This window comes from Xyrauchen texanus, chromosome 5 (genome assembly GCF_025860055.1).
Source record: "Xyrauchen texanus isolate HMW12.3.18 chromosome 5, RBS_HiC_50CHRs, whole genome shotgun sequence".
Classification (NCBI taxonomy): domain Eukaryota; kingdom Metazoa; phylum Chordata; class Actinopteri; order Cypriniformes; family Catostomidae; genus Xyrauchen; species Xyrauchen texanus.
Window position 1 is genome coordinate 15,645,606 of NC_068280.1, and position 24,277 is coordinate 15,669,882.

At 43.1% G+C, this 24,277-nt stretch overlaps 1 protein-coding gene across 1 annotated transcript in view; it reads right to left on the bottom strand.

Moving 5' to 3' along the window:
- Window positions 1-1,885: 1,885 nt before the first annotated feature.
- Window positions 1,886-24,277, bottom strand: part of wdr17 (WD repeat domain 17) — a 62,218-nt gene continuing 39,826 nt past the window's right edge. The window contains exons 22-30 of the mRNA XM_052126902.1: window positions 19,553-19,692; window positions 19,339-19,359; window positions 18,728-18,839; window positions 12,071-12,212; window positions 11,644-11,746; window positions 11,437-11,538; window positions 11,226-11,321; window positions 9,297-9,480; window positions 1,886-8,728 (exon numbers count right to left, since the gene is read on the bottom strand). Coding sequence (XP_051982862.1) covers window positions 8,609-8,728; window positions 9,297-9,480; window positions 11,226-11,321; window positions 11,437-11,538; window positions 11,644-11,746; window positions 12,071-12,212; window positions 18,728-18,839; window positions 19,339-19,359; window positions 19,553-19,692 — 1,020 coding nt within the window. The 3' untranslated portion in view covers window positions 1,886-8,608. The remainder of the gene's footprint in view (window positions 8,729-9,296; window positions 9,481-11,225; window positions 11,322-11,436; window positions 11,539-11,643; window positions 11,747-12,070; window positions 12,213-18,727; window positions 18,840-19,338; window positions 19,360-19,552; window positions 19,693-24,277) is intronic.

Here is a 24,277-nt window from a genome sequence, read left to right on the forward strand (position 1 = left end):
TGGTCCTTCACACATGATCTCGACGCTTCTTGGGTCATGAGGTGGATCGCGATTCTCTTCCGCCTCGAGCTTTCCGTCCACGATAAAAAAATCTACGGAGGAAATTGCTCGATGTTGTTACTCATGCGGTTGCCAGATTGGACTGGCCACGCGAAAAGAGACCCCAAACGCTCAAAGGCTCCAAATTAGGGGATATATTTTATCTTCCAGTCTAAGAAAGGGAACGCCTCATGGGTCCCTTCCTTCTTTGATAACCTCCATGAAGAGCTTTTTCGCTCATGGAGAACCCCAAAAAAAAAAAAAAAAAATATATATATATATATATATATATATATATATATATATATATATATATATATATATCCTTCCGTGTTCGCATACCCTCGGCGTCATTATATTCGACTATCGTGGGTGCTGAGGCACGGCGGTATTCAGTGATGCCGCCGGTCGAAGAGACGCTATGGGCTATCTCTCGCCGGGCTCGGCATCGTCACTTAAGAAGCCCTCTCTCCCCTCAAAGCCTTGTAGGACAACCTCCACTTTAGTGGGAAGGGCTTATCAAGCAGCAGGTCAGGCTGGTGCTGCTCTGCACACTATGCTGTTTTAAAGGCGTACCAGGCTGACCCCCTGGACGACCTGAGTGTGGGTTCTGCGCTTGACGAGCAAGCTGCAGACCCGCCTCGGTCCTGACTGAAGGGAGGCTCAAAAACAAAGCGTGGCGAGTCGTGCTCCTCCTCCCAGGGATTGGGGACAGACTCGCCGCCCTCGCCAGCCTGCATCTTATTCAGGACGCGAAACACCCGACAACCCCTCAACAGGAAGTGTTAAAATATAATACCCATCTCAGAGATCCTGGCAGCGTGGAAACTCCTGCCGGATATATTCTTTTCTGTGGGTCTTATAAGGGCGTCAGGATTTAATTCATTCGGCGCTTTTCCGTGTTTCAATGGCGTGTTCTCACTACCATAAACCGGATATCTTTTTTTTGTAAAAACAAAAACTCATTCTCCTGGTTAAAGGGGCCATGGTATGTGTTCCCCTTCCAGAGAGAGAGTTAGGTTATTACACTAAATACTTCCCGTTACCCATGGAGGGTGAGGGGTGGCGTCTGGCTTATATCTTAAAGCTTGAACTACCCGTGGGTGTTCAAGTCCAAGATGATGCCTGTCAAGACGGTCGTGTCTCAAGCCCTACAACTCGTTTGGCTGGTCACCATCGATCTTATGACGCACTTCTATACTTCATTTAGAAGTTCTGCCACAACATGGAAAGTTTCTGAGGTTCACTTCTGGGGGCGAAGTCTTCCAGGGTCAGGTTCTTTTACTCAGCCTAGCCCTTTTTACCCACACATTCACAATGCATGATGTAGCGCTGGCTCCTTGCGACTCCGGGGCATCTGCATTCTGAATTATGTAGACGACTGGCTGATCCTAGCGCAGTTCCAGGAACTGGCAGTTCAGCACAGGGACATCATCTTAGCTCATCTGTTTCTCTGGGGTTGAGGCTCAACGCCAAGAAAAGCGTCCTCTCTCCCACTCAGAACACTGTCTATCGGGGCATCGTATGGAGTTCAATCTCAATGCGGGCACAACTGTCTCCCGCTAGGATTGAGTCCATTTAGATCACCCTGAGCAAAGTCAGGCTAGGTCAAGGTTGCACTGTTATCAGTATCAATGATTTCCAGGTTTCAGGGCTGAATGCGTCCACAGTGATCCCTCTGGACCTTCTGCTCATGAGACCGTTTTTGTTGTGGCCAAAAGCCAGGGGATTCTTCCAAGGGCCAAAACCCCTAGGCTAAATAGGGTTACGCGCCTCAGGCTTCGTTCCCTTTCTATGTGGTTCAGACCCGGTTTTCTGCCTTGGGTCCCACTCTAGGTGCGTCTTGTTGTCGCAGGCTGCTAACGACAGACGCCTCCCTGATGGGCGGGGTAGCGGCCTTAAGTGGTCGTCCAGCTTAAGGGGATAGGAGGGTCGTCAGCTTGGTTGTCACAGTCACTGTCTCGGGTTGATGGCTGTATTTCTGGCCCTGAAATACCTCCTCCTGAGGCTGCCATGTCTTGGTGCTTGGTGGACAATGCAGCGGTAGCCTCTTACATAAATCATCAAGGAGACCCACGTTCTTGTCAGCTGTATTTCTGACACGTTGGGTTCTCCTTAGGGCCCAGGGCAAGCTCCTGTCACTCAGGTCAGTTATATCCCTGGATGCCCGTATATGGGAGCAGATTTACGGTCCAGACAGAAAATACCAACGGGGAGTTAAGAACTCCACCCTAAGGTAGTAGTTGCCCAGAGTTCGCCAGCAAGGGTTTTTGCCTCTTACTGATAGCATCGCGCTTGCCGAACAGGGCTTGGTTCTCGGAGCTAATCTCTTCCCTCGACGGCTCGCCTTTGGCGATGCCGAACAGGAAGGATCTTCTGTCTCAGGCACAGGGCAATATTTCATCCCTGCCCCAAATTGTGGAATCTTTCATGTTTGGCCCCTAAGGGTACCAACTGAGGAACACAGGGCTCTCTCCTGAGGTTATCGAGACGTTTTTAAATACCGGGCTTTTTCCACTTGGAACAAGTTTGGGTGAGATCTTAGGGCAGAAGAGGACCTCTTCGCCTCTATGAATAGCGCAATGTCTCCTCTACTTCTTCCTGAAATCACCCAGCCCCCTTGGATCTGGACGTTAAGACACATACATGACCCAGAATGCGGTTTCTCTGCTCCCGGGAGTCTTGGCAATGTTCACCAGCAAGGTCTTGCCTCCTATTAATGGCGCTGCGCTGGCTGAACAGGATATGGTTCTCGGAGTTAATATCTCTCCTCGACGGCTCGCCTTGGGCGATTCCGAACAGGTAGGACCTTCTTTCTCAGGCTCAGGGGACATATTCATCCCCGGCCCGAATTGTGAAACCTTTCATGCTTGGCCCCTGTAAGGTACCAACTGAGGTTCACAGGGCTTTCTCCTGAAGTTATCGAGACCATTGCAAGTGCTAGGGCTCCCTCCCTTGGAACTGATCTGGGTAGATTTTACAGGGCAGAAGAGGACCTCTTCGCCTCTGTTGATAGCGCAATGTCTCCTCTACTTCTCCCCGAGTCACCCAGTTCCCCCCCCCCAGGGGTGCTGATCATGGCGGCGCATACATGGCACAAATGCGCCTGCATGCGTTTCCTTCTAATAAGTTCAATTGCAGAACCAGCTAACTGCCAGTTTGCTTCAGTTCTGGATTTTTGGTGGAAAGAACTGTCAGCGGGCATTTGCCTCGCCACTGCCAGGTTCTATGTGGCTTCCACTTCGGTTTGCCACGCCTTGATGGGCGGGGTGCCCTCTAAGAGGCATCCTTGCTAGGACCTCTTCATAGGGTAAGACCCCCCCTTTTTAAAACCTCTAGAGTCAGCGTTTGGTAGACTTCTGACTCTCAAGATGGTTTTTCTTATGGCAATTACATCTCTGAGGAGACTTGGGTACCTACAGGCTCTGTCTCTCTTGCCGGCCTGTTTTGAGTTGCCCCAGGTATGACCAAAAGCATTCTTTGCACCCTCACCCTGACTACCTGCCCAAGGTGCCTTTTGCGACTCTTGGCCAGTTATTCTCTAAGCCTTCTGCTCCCTGCCGTTTGTAACGCCGGAGCAGCTAAGACTTCTCAGACTTTGTCCAGTCTGTACCCGTCAGACTTATGTCCACCGCATTTGCTAGTGGCATAAAATCAGGGCAGCAATTCTTCATTTGGAAGCCGTGACTGGGTGGCGGTCACATCCTGACAGACTATGTCACTTTGGGTGAGGGACATTACTGCCCGGGCCTACGAGGCGCGCGATCAAGCTTCGCCAGTAGGTTTTAGGGCGCACTCTACCAGAGGGCTCTCCTCCTCTAAAGCCTTGGCTAGAGGTCCCCCTCTGCAGCAAGTTTGTGGTGCGGCAGGTTGGTCCTCTCCGCTCACATTCATCAGTTTTTATGACAAGTTTGTGTTGCGATAGGGTTCTCTTCGCACACATTCATCGAACTTTATGGGTTAGATGCTTTGCTACTCTGGGCTCTTATGCCCTTGAGTCGGCATCTCAGCTCATGCCTGAACAAGTTTGTGATGCGGCAGGCTGGTCCTCTCCGCTCACATTCATCAGTTTTTATGACAAGTTTGTGTTGCGATAGGGTTCTCTTCGCACACATTCATCGAACTTTATGGGTTAGATGCTTTGCTACTCCGGGCTCTTATGCCCTTGAGTCGACATCTCAGCTCATGCCTGAACAAGTTTTGATGTGGCAGGCTGGTCCTCTCCACTCACATTCATCAGTTTTTATGACAAGTTTGTGTTGCGATAGGGTTCTCTTCGCACACATTCATCGAACTTTATGGGTTAGATGCTTTGCTACTCTGGGCTCTTATGCCCTTGATTCGACATCTGAAGCTCATGTCTGAGACCTCTCGCATTTTTGTGAGTACACTGCACAACCGTAGGGGTCCGGACAGCCCCAAGTGCAGCAGCGTGGGTATTGCGTTCCCCGTAGCGCTTAGCAGCGCAATATCGTAGTGAAGCTTTTTGTAAAGGGAACGTCTCGGGTTACATGTGTAACCCTTGTTCCCTGAAAAAAGCGGAACGAGATGATGCGCTGCTTTGCCGCACTGGGACGTCCCAGGACTGCTCTTCAAAAAGAAGTATCTGACGACACCTGGTGACGTATCCATTTATAGCCTGGCCTCAGGTGCATCTAATGATTACTTCAGCCGAGGCTATAAATTCCGGTCAATGTTCATTGACGTGTTCCACACATTATTCAGCTCGGCTCACAGCTAAAGCTGTTCCCCGTAGCGCTTAGCAGCGCAACATCTCGTTCCGCTTTTTTCAGGGAACAAGGGTTACACATGTAACCCGAGACGTTTTCAGATATCTCCCAAAGTTGCACTCTTTACACGTCATTTGGAAGATTCAGTCTAATACTTTTTGCATTGTTTTGCCAAAATTAAGCATGAAAAGAAAAATAACTAATACAAATAAACAAAATATGTTAAATATATCAGTTCACTTTGTTATTACAGTTGGAGTTGATAAACTAATAGGACATTTCAGTCCTCCCTGATTCAAAATTCCTATTAATCAGCACTTTTTTATTTAAAAACAATTTTAATTTAATGGAATCATGATTTTTTTAATGAATAAAAATGTCTGAAGTAGTGATATACAGTTATCATAAGCATAAAACAAAATACAGTATATTCTAGTAATATTCTTGGTCACTTGATCTTTTAATAGCAATTATCAAATCATGGTCACAAAAAAGAAGGTAAGCTTGAGTGACACGTCTTGCTAGTTCTTAAATATCTTTCCATGCACTTTTATGATATACCTTTATTCAAAATAAACAGGTTACACGTGGTTTTTGCTTGTAGACTTGGTGGATTTGGGTAAGTCCCGTCCACAGTCTTATGCCTGACTCAACTACAGGATCAATTTGTGATGTTTAACTATTCCTTTTGTTGAGTATGCATAATGTTATTTACACAGATTTTAGCATGGATTTTAGACATTATTTCTAGAACAAATCTATATACAAATAAATAAATTTCACAGTGCAATTTGATGAATGTAGTCTCTGTATCTAGATTTTCTACCATAAAACCAAAATTTCCATAATTCCATAAAACAAAGACAATGCTTGCAATGAAAAATTTTACCATCCTGAATGCCTGACATTTAATATTTACAGCATGTCTAATGTACTATGCCATATTGATAAAAAATACTTTTGTCTTTTTCTTCCTAACTTCAGAAGTACATATATAGGCCAACGTATAGCTATGTATCAGCAGAAATTTCTTTCTTCATTTGTGCGTTTTCTCAGATTTATTGCCTAAATTTTTCTAGACATGTATTTTGAAAATTACAGCGAGGCTTTATGTTCTATTCTCACTCTGTACATAATGCTGCTAAATATATAGGAATATTCCGGGTCAATACAAGTTAAGCTCAATCGACAGCATTTGTGACAATGTTGATTACCACAAAAAATTACAAAAATTTATTTCTTAAAAAAAGCTAAAATCGAGGTTACGGTGAGGCACTTACAAGTGAATGGGGCCAATCCGTAGGGTGACCAGAAGTCCCCGTTTTCTGGTTCTTGAGGGTCTGTACCCAACTAGAGCTGTCACTGGAAATGTCCCAATTTTTACTGTGCGTTCAAAAACAGTCTGTAAAGTGAAAACATATGGCAAGAAAGCTGCTATTGAAGCCTACCGGCAACAAGGTTGTTTGTGCTGGTTGTTTGTGCAACCATGTGCTGTTTATTTTGACCAGAAGAGGGGGCTGTTCGCTTTAGAAGCTTTAAGTCATTGGTCTTTCTTTAGTGTTTACTTGTTCATGCCAGTTTTGCCATTAAGAGCATGACCTGGGTGCAAGTGCAATTGAAAAGAATCATCCTCATCATTATCAGCTTCGAGGTCAGGCACTAGCTATGTTATAAATAAGTTATATTGTTATGTTTTGTGTAAAATTAATGCATTTAAAATAAGAATACGACATTAATAACATGGAAAAATAAATTAAATGCATAATAGAGTATCTGCAAAAAACAACAATAAATGTAAGGCACGGTACAGTAGGCTATAGATTACATTGCGTCTTTGCTGGAAAACAGGTGACTGAAAAGAAGCATCATAATGTATAAGAGCTGATCAAAATAAAAGTATAATCAAGAAAAACAGGCCCATATGAGATAACTGATAGAAACAGTTTGGGGCGGCTGTGGCTCAGTTGGTGGAGCAGGTCAGCCACTAATCGCAGGGTTGGCGGTTCGAATCCCGGTCCACATGACTCCACATGCCGATGTGTCCTTGGGCAAGACACTGAACCCCAAGTTGCTCCCAATGGCAGGCTAGTGCCTTGCATGGCAGCTCAGCTGTCATTGATGGGTGAATTAGTCACAGTGTAAAGCACTTTTAATACCATTAAGGTTAAAAAGCGGCTATGTAAGTTAGGTGAAATAATAATTGTACAATATTTAATGCCTTTGTGTCATTACTACAAAGTGTAAATATATCCAACAATATGAGGCATCTAAGGGTGGCAATCAGCCATTCAGAAACACTCCCCCCCCCAAGGAAGCTAATTTCTTTTGAAAATCCTCTTCCAGTTTGCCAGCAAGCAAGTTAGATGCCTACCGCCACTTTTAGGAAAGTGCCAGGTAAAGGTGAAGGAAACGAGGAGAAGAGAAGGAACTTTAGAAGAGTAAGACTGATGCAAAGAGTGTGACGGTAGGTGTCCCTGTGCAGTGGAGTGAGCTGCAATAGTTCCTATATTAAATCATTGTTTAAACATTTTTGTTTAGTTCACTTTTATGCCACAGTGTCATCTACTGTATACAGTGTAGAAAAGAATAAACTCAGATGTAACAGAACACAATTAAAAATGATGAACTTTACCACCATATCAGAATTTCATTGAGACATATTCAAAAGTGATATACCATAGTTCATCACATTACTACATTCACCATGGACAAAATACATAATAACTGAATTGTCCCCCTTTTTTAATTCATTGATAGTAATGTGAAATTTCTATGACATATTTACCACTGAACTAGAAATGCCCCTATTTTTCCCATTTCATTGTAGTGTGATAAAATCGTTTAAAAACTAACCTTTTCTGTGTAAAGTTATAGCCAATTTTACAACTTCATTGCCAGGATGATGCAATGTAAACAAACCCTTAAACGACTGTAAAAATGACGATTTAAACAACTTTACAGCTCAAATAATATATGAGTGTTAACAGACTATTTCATGCAAGTGCTTTTATAAAATTATAAGCCCATTCACTTCCACTGTCAGTGCCTCGCTTTAACCCTGATTATTGCTTTTTTTAAATCTTTTTTCTTTTTTTTAAGAAAAGAGGGGTGTCGTCGGAATAATTTTTTATGGTTATCTACATTACGCCACAAATGCTGTTGATTGAGCTTAACTTGTAATGAACCCGGAATATTCCTTTAATTAAGATGAATAATAAACCTCCAGACCTACTTTATAATAAACATGCACAATGGTCCCTGAATGAAATGCCGTAACATTGAACAGTGATTATTACAATATGCTTTAGGAAAGTCACTGAGGTTTCAAATTCTCAGTGTTCCTATTTGGGTCTACTAAAAAATAATGTGTATACAGACCTAACGGTTTCAGTGACAAAGCAGCAAACACAACATGTCTCTAATGAAATCAAATAAATAAACATACAAACAAAAATTACAGATAAATACCCTGTACTCAAGTCTTGAAATAAAAGATCTACAAAACATTCATAACCAAATGAACCAAATGCTACACCTTCATTATAATCATTGATAGTACCAACTAAACAGCAACTAGAATTACAATCTTTGGACTATCGTATTGACTGCAAACCTAAATAATGTCATCTGATTCTTTGCATATACTCTGCAAGCTGCACAGTAATAAGCACACCATGAAATGGCAAAGCTTTATGAAATATTGGTTTGAATACAATTTATGAACTTCAGCTTTTCTATGACATACAACAAGCTCTCTGAGAGAGATGGGGAATGTTTACCCCTACCAGACGCTGACTTTCCAGAGCCAGACAAGACATAATACTGCTCACAATTTGTGCTCAGAAGGGGTTGAGGCGTATGCCCGTCCCCAATGGAGAGAAAGGGTTCACCTTTGCCCACATCAGAGCATCATTTAGAGAAATTGCTGATTTGCCATCCTCCAGGAAGTACACCGGACCCTGCCAGTCAAAACAAAGACAGATTTGGAATCAAAGGCATTCAGGTCTTACTGTCTCAGTGGTAAGACACAAAAGTGACACACAGAGACACCTAGCTAGAGAAAATTGTATTGTTCAGCATCGCTTTCAAATACCAGGAGACATAATGGTGTTCTTCAGCATCGCTTTCAAATACAAGGAGACATAACGGTGTTCTCATTTATAATTCCCTTAAGTAGCAATTCAGATGTTATAAGTTTCTCCTAAAGAACTAAAACTGACATACAGTAAGAGTATAGAGCTATAAAACGAATGTAGATATCATAGATCGGGGTAATTTTGTCTTGGAAGAAATTGATGAGAAATGTTTATGTTGAAATCTTGGACATTTTATTATTACAGACTTTTGTATCTTGACAAATCTGAGAACATTGTTGAGATCTTTTTCGAAACAAGAAGAGACTTTTTTTCAAGTGAAAAAATCTGATTAGCAGGAGATTTCTACATTTGCTCTCCATTTAATCTCAATGCTGTCTATCAGAAACAATTGAGATATTCAGGAGATATTCTTGAGATTCTTTGAGCCCACCTGAATCCTGAGGCCAGTGAAACAGGAGATCTGGACTTCAGAGTGGCTAGGTAAGTTGGAGCCAGTGACATAGTCAGGACCCTCTAGGCCTTTTATTGGCTCCTCTCTCATCCGACTCAACAGCTGATTGTACTCCACTTTCTGGGCTTCAGATGGTGGTGTGTGTGAGCTCTCCTCTGCTGCTCTGTGTATATGTGTTAATTGTTCACATGTGTGCATGAAAGAGAGAGATTGTGAACAAGAGAGATGAGGAGAGGGATTATTTAAAGTGTCTTCATCTTCATTTGTCAACAGAGATGATAGATTGTCTCAAAAAACTAGTGCCAAAAAAACTAAAGCTGCCGTCTACCTACAAAGCAAGCTTCCTACTAAGGCAGCATCCTAACTGAAATGGAACATTAAAAGTGACTCATTTTAAACACTTTAATTAAGTATTAAGTGCATAGCAGACTTAACTGACAATTGATTTAAATAGAGTTTGGCATTATAAACTGTGCAGTGGCCTACCACGAGCCATGAGATGGGTGACATCACACATGAGTGCTAATGGGGTGGGTGGTATAATAGTATTGATGATGCAGGGCCGGTGCTATGATTTCTGAGGCCCTAGGCAACCACCTGACCTGGGCCTCCCCAATCTCTCTACGCAGCTAAGTGCATTTACTAAATTCCGACCAAAAGTTCAGTTTCAGGCTGCAGATAGTTATCAGTACATAGATTAAAGATGTATAATGTATAATTTTATGATGGGATTTTATGATTAGATGATGCTGGCCAATACTTTGAATCAGAACGAATTATGTAATTTCTGATGTATTGCCAGTAACGTCTCAAAAACATAAATAACCAACACTCTTGGAAACATAATCAACAATTTGATAAACAAATCTAACTTTTTATTGCTTGGTATTATTTGCAATTTTACAACTTAGTCCCGCTGTACACGTTTCCATCAAAATTTAGGAAAACTACGTTCTCTAGAATGTTTTTTATATCATATAAATATATATTTTTTGCATGTTGATTAGGTGCTTGTGGAGCGGAGGGGGGCGGGGCCGGTCGGAATATCGCGCGCCCGGTCCCCAATCAGCCTGATGAGGCGCGCGAGGGATAAAGGCGGCCGGTGACGATTGTTCGAGAGAGAGAGAATTTCGGACATGTCCGTCATGTGTGTTTGTTTATGTGTTTTTGAGTTTAAGTTTCTCATTAAAATATAATTTATGTTGACAAGCCGGTTCTCGCCTCCTCCTTGCCCATCCTTCAACTGTGTTACAGTGCTACAAGTTACAAATCAAATAGGGAAATGGAAAATAACTAGACTAAAGACTCTAACTAGAAATATTTCACAATGCCATAAATGAGAGGGAAGCATTTCCACAATTCTAGAATGGATCTCCATTCTAAACACCCTCCTTCACATCACAGCATAGACAGGCTCCTCTAGCGTCTTTACTCTACTGCTCTGTCATATTCTTAAGACTAGTCTCGCAAGCATGCAAATTCATTTTCAAAAATCAAACGCATGATTCGAGCGGGTTTCCCCACAAATGTGATTCCTATGTCAATTTTAGCAACAACGGTGCGCCGTTAAAAATTCTGTGGAAACACGCTATATTTGCCAATATGATGCAGCTTCTATGCTGACAAAAATCACTCTATATGAGCAAATTTAACCATCATAGGACAGGGTCCAGTTTGCCAGTGCACGTGTTGCTAACAAGGTGATACATCAATGTGAAAACAGCCTATTTCTCATTACAATGCATCATAAATACTTTTCAGTATTTATAATGGCTCCAACATCAGTTTGTTCACTGACCCATCGGCATACATTTTTGGATTGCCATACATGCAATGTTGCAAAGAGCTGTTATGATGTGCAATGAACTTATGTGTTATGTGTTTTAAGTCATGTATTGCGGTACAGACTTCAGAGGTTGTGTGCAGACTCTCCAGGCCTCCAACTCCACAGACAACTGCTCTATCTGCAATGGCACAGCCACTTCTCTCCTTTTCAGCAGCTGACTAAGAGAAAACAGGAAGAGAGGGAAAGAGAGAAGGCACATTATTCCTTCCCCATACTCACTTGTTTTAATGTTGGGTAACATGTCATAAATTACCACAGTTTTAAGTAACTTACCTTGTGTATTCATAGAGTGCTGGCACTATACTTGAATACTGTCTCCCAATGGCTAATAATGCACCAATATAGCCACAGAGAATAAGTAACTCATTGCGGTCCCTAGCCAAAGACGGAGAGAAAGAGAGAGATTGAGATGGGTAAAGAACAAAAAGCTCCAATAAATTACACTGACAGGTGTTTTTGAGGTAAAGGTCACTGACTTACTCACTACACTTTGGGAGAATAAGACGATCTGTTCTCATGTAGCTCAACAGATCTAGAATGTGGTACATAGAGTCCACTGTCCAGTCAGGAGAGCTCAGCTGTTCTGTGAGGGGGAGATTGACAAGTAATCAATCTCTTAAACAAACTCAAGATTCCAATAATTTTGTGGTGAGGTTATCAGTTTTCAGAGAGGGTGCTAAACATAGTACTCCTTTGAGACATGTATGAAATTATCTAAATGTTTTTTTTAATTTAAAGTATTATGCTTAAATGCTTGAAATTAGTTTTGCAGACAAATATACAGGACAATGTCCCTATTTATAAATATCTATACAAAATTATTATTATTATTAATAATAATAAACATTTCAAAATGTTTTAAAAATGTAACACAACCATATATTTTCTCAGTCTTTCAGCCACAAACCTTTAACAAATGAGATGCCAATGGGCACAGCCTTTTCTGGTTCTGAGCTCAGGAGGTAATACTTTACTGCTTGGAAGATTTCTCCCTCAGCATGTGCATTCTTAGCAAGGTCTTTACATTCCTCTAAAGTCGGTAGACCGCACTGCGAAAACGAATAATAATAAATTGTAATTTTTCTATATATATTTATATCAATTCCTGTGCAGAATATAGTATATTCATTTAAAATAATAAATAGCATTAAATTAAAATCCAATTGACCAATTCACTAAAACAAAAGCATTCACTTATTTTCATTCTGTTAATGTTAATCAAATGGCCACAATTATTTCAGAATAGGAAATAAAAAAAAAATCTGTTGATTTAGGGTAATGTTTAACGCTGCGTAGCTCTGGAATGCAGGGACAGCTCTAGGATTTAAAAAACATAATAGGCTGAGGCCAAAACAACCAACATTAAGCTATGAATGCATAGAAATTAAAGTACATTATACTGTATTTTGTTTTCCAAACAGGAGGGGCATTTCTATTCTTTTAGCCTTTCATGATTCACCTATCAAGTAAAATAGTCCTGGGTTATGCTCCCCCATGAGAAATGTTTTAAAAGAACAGCAACATGTGATTAAAACGTGATTTTAATCAGTTTAGGAGCAGCATTTCTACATTTTCTTGTGGAACTTGAATTTAAATATGTGATACAATGCATTTCTCGACTTAAAGTATTCACAAGTTTCTCACAATGGCATTTATAAAAACAATTAAATAAATAATAATAATAAATAGCTTGCTGTGACAATACCATGGTATTTGGATTTAAACTATGTTATTTAAATTATTTGGTTATATAAGGTATTATATGGTATATGAAATATTTTCCATCTGAGCATCTGTAACATTTTGAATTTGACACATATTTTTTTACTTTAAGGTGCTATATAAAATCAAACGTCTTGGTTACTGTTGTAACCTCCATTCCCTCATGGAGTGAATGAGATGTTGTGTCAATATAGTGACACTAGGGGTCCCTATATGTTCAACCAGTTGAACTGTGTTACGTGGACTGGTGGTGCGGTATTTACAATGGGAGAAGGCCACACCAGCCGCAACTTTTCTCTTTTTCATGTTTTTTTCTCCCACTAAAATGAAATGTATTCAGATGGGGCCATATGTATTCGGGTCGGGGAAGGTGCTCTTCCCACAACGGAAGACACCGCAGAGACCACATCCTGCCGAAGGGGAGGTTAACATATGGTTAATACGTCACATGGGCTTACCAGCCACATGTAGAAGAATGATGACCGGTGGCAGGGGGGCCATACCGAAGGGAGACACGGATTTGCCCTCAGGGAAACCGTACCGTGGAAAATACGTCACAAGTGGTTACCACAGGTAACCAGCACATGTGGAGCTCCTACCCCAATACAGGGCATACTAGCACACGTACCATAGCTTCGAATTCCTCTGCCGAATTCGCCTGCCGCAGGGTTAAGGAGGAAGGGCATCCAGGGTTCAGTCATCTCGGGAACTCACATGGGGGGAAAAGCGCACGTCTAACCCTCAGGGAGGGGAAAGGCGCTGTGCGCAAGCAGTACACCTGGCAAGCTGCCTGCACACTAATCTGTTCGTACCTGTCAACACATGGGACTAAAGTGGCTCAACCCAGAGATTATAATATCTCGAAAAGGTATTAGGTGTTGCATAGACCGCTGCTCTATAGATGCACAGGACACAGTAACGACAAGGCTAGGTCTGCCTCTTCCCGGGGCAGCGATTGCAGGCTCACCACCAGATCCCTAAAAGGGGTCATGAGAACCTTGGACACATAGCCCGGTCATGGTCACAAAACCACGTGTGAGTATGCCAGACCGAACTCCAGGCAGGTGTCGCTGACAGAGAATGCCTGCAGGTCCCCAACCCTCTTGATGGACATGAGCGCAGTAAGGAGGGGACGAGGGAACGAAATGCGGCCTAGGAGGATTCAACCTTTGGTTTCCTTTCGCCGTAACCTCTGTTCCCTTTCACCCTCTCGCCTTTCCACTGATGTCTCTACCTCTCTTCCCACAATAAATGTATTTTCCATGCTTGATATAAACACTGCCACAGACACACTTAGCTCTACTTTAACAACCTGTCGTCCTTCGTCCTTCGTGAACATCAGACTGACCTCAGGGCAGCTAAGAGGAGATGGCGGAAACCTAAAGATCCAGCAGATCTAGGTAAGTATCAGCTTATGCTTGCAACTTTCTTTCAGACACTCATAGCTTGTTTAGAACATTCAACACACTTCTCTGCCCTCCACCACCTGACACACCACTGACAGCAGATATCTTTGCCACTTTTTTTACAAATAAGGTTACAACCATCAGCAATACATTCACAGCACCACACCCTATCAAACACCTGTCTCCTGTATGCAACCCTTCTTTCTCTATGTTCTCTCCTCTGACTGACACTAAGGTCTCTAAACTCCTCCACTGCAACCACCCCACCACTTGTTCCCTTGACCCCATTCCTTCTCACCTTCTCCAGGCCAACTCTCCGTCCATCTTACCTGGACTCACACACATAATTAACACGTCTCTACTTACAGGCACTTTTCCCACTACATTTAAGCAGGCTCGAGTAACCCCGCTGCTGAAAAAACCCGCACTTAACCCCACGCAGATAGAACACTACAGACCAGTCTCTCTCATCCCATTCATGGCAAAAACACTTGAAAGGGCAGTTTTCAATCAAATCTCTGCCTATCTCTCACACAACAAGCTGCTGGATGACAATCAGTCAGGCTTCAAAAGTGGAAACTCCACCGAGACTGCCCTGCTGTCTGTCACTGAGACACTGAGACTGGCGAAAGCTGAATCCAGATCATCCATTCTGATTCTGCTGGACCATTCTGCAGCCTTTGACACAGTCAACCATCAGATCATACTTTCCACCCTCTCACAGGAACTGTGCTTGACTGGTTTAACTCCTATCTCTCAGGTAGGTCCTTCAAGGTAGCCTGGAGAGGTGAGGTATCCAGGCCACATCAATTACTTACTGGGGTACCTCAGGGATCAGTGCTTGGACCACTTCTCTTCTCTATACACACAACATCACTGGGACCCATCATTAAGTCACATGGTTTCTCTTACCACTGCTACGCTGATGACATGCAACTCTACTTGTCTTTCCAGCCCAACAACACCACAGTGACTGCTCGAATCTCGGCCTGGATTAAGGAATACCACCTACAACTCAACCCAGCCAAGACCAAACTCCTTGTCTTTCCAGCTAACCCTGCTGTTGAACACAACATCACTGTGCAGCTGGGTACAACTAAAGTATCACCTTCCAAAATGGTCAGAAATCTAGTGGTAACCATCTATAACCAGCTAAATTTCAGAGACCACATCTCAAAGACTGTAATATCATGTAGATTTACACTCTACAATATCAGGGAATAAGACCCTTCCTCTCTAAACATACCACACAACTGCTTGTTCAATTACTTGTCATAAAAAGACTGGACTACTTAACTCTCTTATTGCAGGCATCCCTGCACGTGCAATTAGACCTCTGCAAAATGATCCAGAATGCAGCAGCATGTCTGTTCGTTAATGAACCAAAGAGACCACTCTTTGTCTCTCTCCACTGGCTGCCTGTTGATACATGTATTCAATTCAAGGCTCTGATGCTGGCATACAAAACAGTCACAGGGTCTACTCCAGCCTACCTAAAATCATTTTTGCAGAACTACACGCCCACCAGAAGCCTGCAGTCGGCTAAGGAATGTTGCCTTTTCGTACCAACACAAAGAGGCACTACAAAACTTTCCCAGACTTTCAGTTTCATCATACTACATTGGTTGAATGACCTTCCCAACTCCATCTGTGAAGCTGACTCATTTTGTGTCTTCCAAAAATGACTTAAAACGCATCTTTTCCATGAACACTTAACCAGTGACTAAAAAAAATAGATCCTACAGCATGAATTTTGTCGCCGTAGGGCGAGGTTGGTCGGCGAGCACAGATCCTGCATAAGTCCCGGGACAGGCCTACCCTCGTGCAGCTCTTTTAATGACTTAGCCTAGTATACTTGCAGGAGGGCCATGGAATGCAGGGCAGAGATGGCCTGTCCAATGGCACTGTAAGCCTTGGCCGTCAGAGATGACAAAGATTTACAAGCCTTGGATTGGAGTCTCTGCTGTTTTGTGGGCACAAGTGCACCGCAACCGCCTTGTCCACCTGAGGAAACTCTGTGTACCACCTGGCCATCCCACCGTCAAGGATAGTGAGAGTGGAGGAACCCAAAAGTCAGATCCGAGCAGTAAAAGGTGCCCGCCATGACTTTGTGAGCTCCTCATGCACCTACGGGAAGAATGAAACCAGGGCAAGGCAAGGCTGTGAGCAGTGCTCCGGACCCAGGAACCAGTAATCAAGCCACGAGGGCTCAGGGCAGGGTGGAGGGTTCCACTCCAGCCTGACATTCGTGGCAGCCCGGGCAAGCGTGGCCGTCAGGTCCAAGTCGGCCTCAGAATGGGCAACCACACCTGAAGGAGACCAATGCTGCGATCGAAAGCTCATCCTGCTCTCGAGTCCCAAACAAGACAATAAACACCCTGGGGCGAGCTGCCTGTCTCATTCCAGAACCCGACTGGGGCAAACGAGCGTACTGGGTAATGGGAGGTCCGTGTGATTTCACTTGGCAGCACCACTCCCATTGGCAGAGAGGTAGCGACCGCATACAGGAACTACACAGATGGAAAGGCATCTTTAAAAGACGCTCTCTGTCAGTGCGCACTCTTTTAGAGAAAATACAATTTATCAGAATATATACTCTTTTAGCTGTGGAAGTGCCCAGGGGCGTACTCTGCACTAAACATGCACGAGGGGGAGAAACTTCTGAAATGCGGCGTATAACCAACAGCATACAATTATGAGGTGAATGGAATGGCAGAGAAACTCACTGATTCAACACAGCTCTGAAGAAAAATTCTGAATGAGTGGTTGCGAGCCAGCTCCTTTTATACCCGTATGTCTGGGGGAGTTGCATGCAAATTCCACTCGCCAATTCCCATTGGCCTTTTCTCAAAGATCAGAGGTGTTTGGGGCTCCCAAGAGCGGCCCATGGTGTCACTACATCGACACAACATCGAGTGAGTGACAGATAGGGAACTAAATGTAATAAACACCATATTTCTACGAGATTAGTTATGAGACTAAAATAATTTTCTGACTGTACTCATTAATAGACCACTTCACTGAGTTGGGACTGTGCTAGTGTGTGACAGGGTGGAGGGTGGGGCCGAGTCATGATTATACTCACCCGATCCCTTATCAGGCTAATTAAGCCTCGGAGATGGATAAAGGCCGACAGCGGAAGGTGGTGTGATGAGAGAGAGAGTGAACGTTTACGGGCAGCTGACCATCGTGTGTTTATGTTTGTGTCTTTTTGGTAAAGTTTACCAAATTATTATTTATATTGTCAAGCTGGTTCTCGCCTCCTCCTTTCCATTGAACTGTTTTACACTGGTGCCGAAGACCTGGGAAGGAGGAGGGATACACCGTAGTAGAGTTCTCGCCACTACCGTCCACCCCAACGGAGCAGCTGTGGTCGTCTTCCGGGGGCCGGAGGAGCACGGCCGCCGAACGCGAGGGGAGAAGGGGCTCCTAACCGACTGTCTGGAGCAGTCAGGGCCGCTGCCAGTGGCGGAGGATTCCCATACCAGCCACTGAAACGGGGAGCGGGGAGGGGCTCGCTGCCTACCGCCTGGAGCGGGAGAACCACTGCCAGTGTGTTTCCTTCTGTTCCCCAAGAACGCGGCGGGGCATTCCGTCCGCCTGGGGCTGGAGGACTGCCTCCGATCCACCTGGAGAGGCACGGCTGTCGTCCGTTAGAGGGTGGAGGAGTGGCCGAGGACCAAGCTGCGGCGTATCGGAGAACTGGCGAGTAAGTGTTTTTTTTTCCATCTCTCTCTCCTCTCTCTCTCTCACTGCCGCTCCGCATTGGCCTTTTCCCTCTCTTTTAAACTGTACAGTGTTTTTTTTTTGGGGGGGTACTACACTGTTAAAGGAACCCCCCCAATTTTTATTATTTTGTTTCCCTCCCCTTGTCCCCTCCTTCATCCAGGTAGACGGGGATGACCTGCCGGCAGACGGGGCAGAAGGCACGCCCCTCCCCAGGGAAAGAGAGGGGGGATGTACGTCATGCCGGTGGCTCCCCAGCCTGAGAGAACGAGGGAGGAATGTGACAGGGTGGAGGGCGGGCCGGGTCGTGATTATACACATATACAGTGTGTATAATCCTGTCACATTTTAAATGAAACAAGACCATTTTATTTATTCAAATTAATTCATAAAGAACATATATCACACAAGAGGAAAACCTTGTACATAATTTTTCCACAACTCACACAAAAACCAAGCTTGTATAGTGCGTGTTTCAGATGAGGAAGCATATTGAGTGTGTATAAAGTGCCAAACGCCAGATGAATATAATTCAATTTGCAGGAAAACTGCTGCAATAACCAACATTTACCTTTACATTTACTTCAGTTGAACTCAAACACCTGCAATTCTGAACAAAATCATTCAGGGCTGGACCAAAATAATTTGGGGCTCGAGCCCTGAATGTTTGACCTATCGACGCTGCTGGAACGTATTAATGAGGTAGTCACCTTCTCGTGCAGGTCATTGATTTCGGCTGAGCTGCCAGGGTAGAAGGCACACAGTTTGGCTAACAAAATGTCATTATCAGGGATCATCTGGAGTAATCTGGCCGCAAGATCCCTGGGGAGTAGAAGACCAAATGTCGCATTAGTAAAGCAGACCAATAGCATAGCAGAGGATGATGCAAAAGGACAGTCTATGAAAAATTACTCAGCGTTAGAACTATAAATGAAACTACCTCTGGAAAATTAAACAAGTTGTATGATGCAATCATATTTTGTTATTGATAATTGAGTTTGATATGTATGCACATTTGTATACATATTTTTAAAAAATGTGGGAAAACATGCAAGCAATTGCAGTACTTAAATTAAAAGATAACAATACACGTCAGTAATCACTTAAGTTATATTCAAAATGGTTTGTTAAACTTGACTGAATGCACTGAAAAATGGCAAAATATGAAATCCTGAAGGTGGCTAACAAATGAGTCAGTTATGATCTTTTAAGAAAGATTATCTATGAATTATGAATAAGCATATACTGTAAACCAGATGAACATAAACAAAACCAGAATTGACTGATATTCTGATACACTGAAGGAAGGCAGAGAAAATACCTGTATGTCACAGATGGAAAGCTAGAGAGAGATGGAAATAAAAAATGTAACAGGTGTGCAGTAAGGATGACTATCAGGGTCATATCAACACTTTTGTGCAAGACTGATGAACAGAGATTGGCTACATTTAGACAAAAGTGTGCAAACTATTTAAGATGAACCTGCCTCATACTCAAAGAGGCACACTGATATGATGGAACAGCTTTAAGCTTACCATGTGGCAGTGGTCATGTACTTTCTGGCCAAGAGCTCCAGAACATAGTGAGTGGCTTTACTGGCTGATTCTCCCAGCACTGTGCCCACACACACTGCCAGTTCCAGCTCATTGCCTCTGATCAGAGACGTCATTGCCAGCTGACACAAGGAAGATAAAAACTCTATTAGTCCCTTATCTAAACACTCACATAACATTGGCCTAACATTTGACATTTATGCTGCCTTCAGGTGCCATCGGAATGATCATAAATACAAGTTTTCTACTTGAAAGTTGCCCATAAACAGCCCCCCAAATCATAATTACTACTGGGTTTCCAAGTTGGGAGGAGACATAAACTTTCAATTTGGCAGAGAAGAGTATGGTTTCTGTAGTGAATGATAGGTTTTATAAATTTTTATAAATCCAGATTCATCGCACTGTTATCGTCATATACATTTATGTAAATCGGTTTAAATTTTTTACATTTTCTAAAACTGAAAATAGCATGTATTTGACCAAAATTCTATTATTGCCAGCAAGGCAAGCTGACTAACATTGTATTACGGTCAGTGAGTAACTCAAAAAAGTAATCTTCTACAAATGACTAGTTACTTCTTTAAAATTACAATCAGATTGTTGACTTTACTGATTACTTCATAGAAAAAGTAATCATGCTACTAATTACTTACATTACTTTCTAAAACACTTTTCACAGAAAAGCTTTTATTTTTCCACTCAAAGAATTCAAAATAATGTCTATATTTCCTTCTTGTTCATTAGCTATGTTTTCATCCAAGTTGTGAATTTAATTTATCTGAAAAACCTTTGTATCGCAAAAAGAAATTGTGATTTTAAGCCATGTTTCCATCCCATGTGTTCAAAAGAACAACATCTTTACTTCCAGAGAAATTGTAGCAACTGTTACTCTTTTATTAATAAAATACTCTTGGCTTTCGTCTATTCTAGGAGCACTATGTGCTTCCTAATGTCTTTGTCATGCAGATTTCTAATATATTTCAAAAGTGTCAATAAACCTGCTCTTAGGAACAATTCATGTTTGTATTCAACTTATTTGCTCTGCAAACTCTGCAGGCTTTGGATTTTCTAGACACACATTTTTCCAGGATGACCAGAGCAACATTTCAGATGTGATAATAGGTCCAATGGTTTGTCCAATTATGAACGAGTTTTTCAGTCACATGACATTTTTAGACGCACATCTCGTATTCCTAATAAATTCAGTTAGACTTTATTCGGTAAATGTGTTTCCATCATAGTTTATGCGCATTTCTTCTTTTTTTAAATAAAATAAAAAAAATTATCCACCTCAAAGGAGCATAGGTTTGTATTTGCAATTTGGAGATTTTACTCGCATCTTCCATCCAGCAGTTTTTACGTGATATACCAAAATGTGCAGAAAAACACGTGGATGGAAACGCAGTTATTAACTTGTTAGGGGACGCATGCCCTTCAGCTGTATCTGAAATGCAAACACAGTTACATATTAATGTAATTCACATTTTAAATATATTCTACAATTTTAAATATCTGTAAACAAGTCATGTACTTAAAAGTAATTCATGAGTTCACTCATTCATATAGACCTGGAATGCATTAAGGTAAACAAATTTGGTGTGCTATCCATAACGGAGGGGCTCAAGCAAAGGACTGGCCTTGAGCTCTTAAAATCTCTCCCATCCCAAGCCACCCTGCATGCCATGGCCCTCCTGTAAGTATAATAGCCCAAGGCATTGAAAGAAATAGAATGACAATTTTGAAGTAATAACTGGTATAGGCATTGTGAAATTGTGGAGATGGGCAGGTGGAGGAATGCTTGAAGAATGGTCACCGAAGCAAGGGAAGCAGGTGATTGCATCCTTGGTATATGACCTGAAGGCCTAGATGAACAAGCTCCTCCCAAACTTATAATTCATTAATTTAATTTAATTGATTATAACTTAATTGAAATTCAATAAATATAATCTCATTAAAAGTGTTTGAAATGTAATGTTCTACTATTATTTTTGTATAAAAAGTTATTAGATTACAGTAATTGATTCCTTTGTGATTATATTACACCCACAACTGATTACGGTGTCAAAATAAGAGTTCCCCAAGCAATAAACAAGAATGAACCTGGCGACCTCCATGTTTTCTTTCCTTTCAACAAAGCACTTAAAAGTGAAGTACTAATTTCAGAAGTAGTAAGAAGATAATTGAGATAGCAAATGAAGGCAGCATTATTCCTAAGAGGCTAATGTTCCCTTTACAAGAAGCTTCACTACGATGTTGCGCTGCTGAGCGCTACGGGGAACAGCTTTTGCTGTGAGCCGAGCTGAATAATGTGTGGAACACGTCAATGAACATTGACCGGAATTTATAGCCTCGGCTGATGTAATCATTAGATGCACCTGAGGCCAGGCTATAAATGGATACGTCACCAGGTGTCGTCAGAAACTCTTTTTTTCAGAGCGATTCTGTTTCTGTGTCTTTCACAAACCCTGTCAAAACTTTCTTTCCTCTGTTAGAAGTTAGAATCAGTTAGGCAGTGTGCAGTGAACGTTGTTCTCTTCTGTTTAGAAAAGAGAGAATGACTGAAAGCCATAAGCGGTGCGTGTTCCCTCTTCCGCTCTATAGCTGAAGACGACACACATCAGTTTTTGCTCTGTTTGTTTGGGGGTAAGAGCACGCTGCTCTCGCGTTGCAGCAGGGCGGGTGTGAGCACTGTGATTTGCTTTAACAGGCAGAGTGCGTCGTGCTCGCCTCGCTTGCTTCCGGGAGTCTGCACTCACGAAAAAAAAAAAAAAAATCGTTCGTGGGGCTCTTGCATGGATGTGGCTGAGGAGCAAGAGACGGGTTGATCCCTTTCTCTCACTCTCTACCCAAACCCAGCTGGTCCTTCACACATGATCTCGACGCTTCTTCGGGTCATGAGGTGGATCGCGATTCTCTTCCCGCCTCCGAGCTTTCCGTCCGCGATAAAAAATCTACGGAGGAAATTGCTTGATGTTGTTACTCGTGCGGTTGCCAGATTGGACTGGCCACGTGAAAAAGAGACCTCCAAATGCTCCAAATTAGGGGATATATTTTATCTTCCAGTCTAAGAAAGGGAACGCCTCATGGGTCCCTTCCCTTCTTTGATAACCTCCATGAAGAGCTTTTTCGCTCATGGAGAACCCCCAAAAAATAAATAAAATATATATATATATATATATATATATATATATATATATATATATATATATATATATATTTCCTTCCCGTGTTCAGCATACCCTCGACGTCATTATATTCGACTATCGTGGGTGCTGAGGCACGGCGGTATTCAGTGATGCCGCCGGTCGAAGAGACGCTTGCGGCTATCTCTCGCCGGGCTCGGCATCGTCACTTAAAGCCCTCTCTCCCTCAAAGTCTTGTAGGACAACCTCCACTTTAGTGGGAAGGGCTTATCAAGCAGCAGGTCAGGCTGGTGCTGCTCTGCACACTATGCTGTTTTACAGGCGTACCAGGCTGACCCCTGGACGACCTGAGTGTGGGTTCTGCGCTTGACGAGCAAGCCGCAGACCCGCATCGGTCCTGACTGAAGGGAGGCTCAAAAACAAAGCGTGGCGAGTCGTGCTCCTCCTCCCAGGGATTGGGGACAGTCTCGCCGCCCTGCCAGCCCCGAAGCAAGACCCAAGAGAAAACCCTGACGGTCTTGCACCTAGATTAGGTGTAGCTCCCTCGGGACGGGCGCGTGTTTCACTTCACCCCTCCCGGTACCCCATCGAAGCCCCCCATTCCGCCACCTCTTGGTGTTTCGGGTTGCAGAGGCTTCCATCAAAATTGGGTGTTTTCGCTGTTCCTGCATCTTATTCAGGACGTGAAACACCCGACAACCCCTCAACAGGAAGTGTTAAAATATAATACCCATCTCAGAGATCCTGGCAGCGTGGAAACTCCTGCCGGATATATTCTTTTCTGTGGGTCTTATAAGGGCGTCAGGATTTAATTCACTCGCCGCTTTTCCGTGTTTCAACGGCGTGTTCTCACTACCGTAAACCAGATTTCTTTTTTTGTAAAAACAAAAACTCATTCTCCTGGTTAAAGGGGCCATGGTATGTGTTCCCCTTCCAGAGAGAGAGAGTTAGGTTATTACACTAAATACTTCCCGTTACCCATGGAGGGTGAGGGGTGGCGTCTGGCTTAGATCTTAAAGCTTGAACTACCCGTGGGTGTTCAAGTCCAAGATGATGCCTGTCAAGACGGTCGTGTCTCAAGCCCTACAACTCGTTTGGCTGGTCACCATCGATCTTATGACGCACTTCTATACTTCATTTAGAAGTTCTGCCACAACATGGAAAGTTCCTGAGGTTCACTTCCGGGGGCGAAGTCTTCCAGGGTCAGGTTCTTTCACTCAGCCTAGCCCTTTTTACCTGCACATTCACAATGCATGATGTAGCGCTGGCTCCTTGCGACTCCGGGGTATCTGCATTCTGAATTATGTAGACGACTGGCTGATCCTAGCGCAGTTCCAGGAACTGGCAGTTCAGCACAGGGACATCGTCTTAGCTCATCTGTTTCTCTGGGGTTGAGGCTCAATGCCAAGAAAAGCGTCCTCTCTCCCACTCAGAACACTGTCTATCGGGGCATCGTATGGAGTTCAATCTTAATGCGGTCATAACTGTCTCCCGCTAGCATTGAGTCCATTTAGATCACCCTGAGCAAAGTCAGGCTAGGTCAAGGTTGCACTGTTATCAGTAT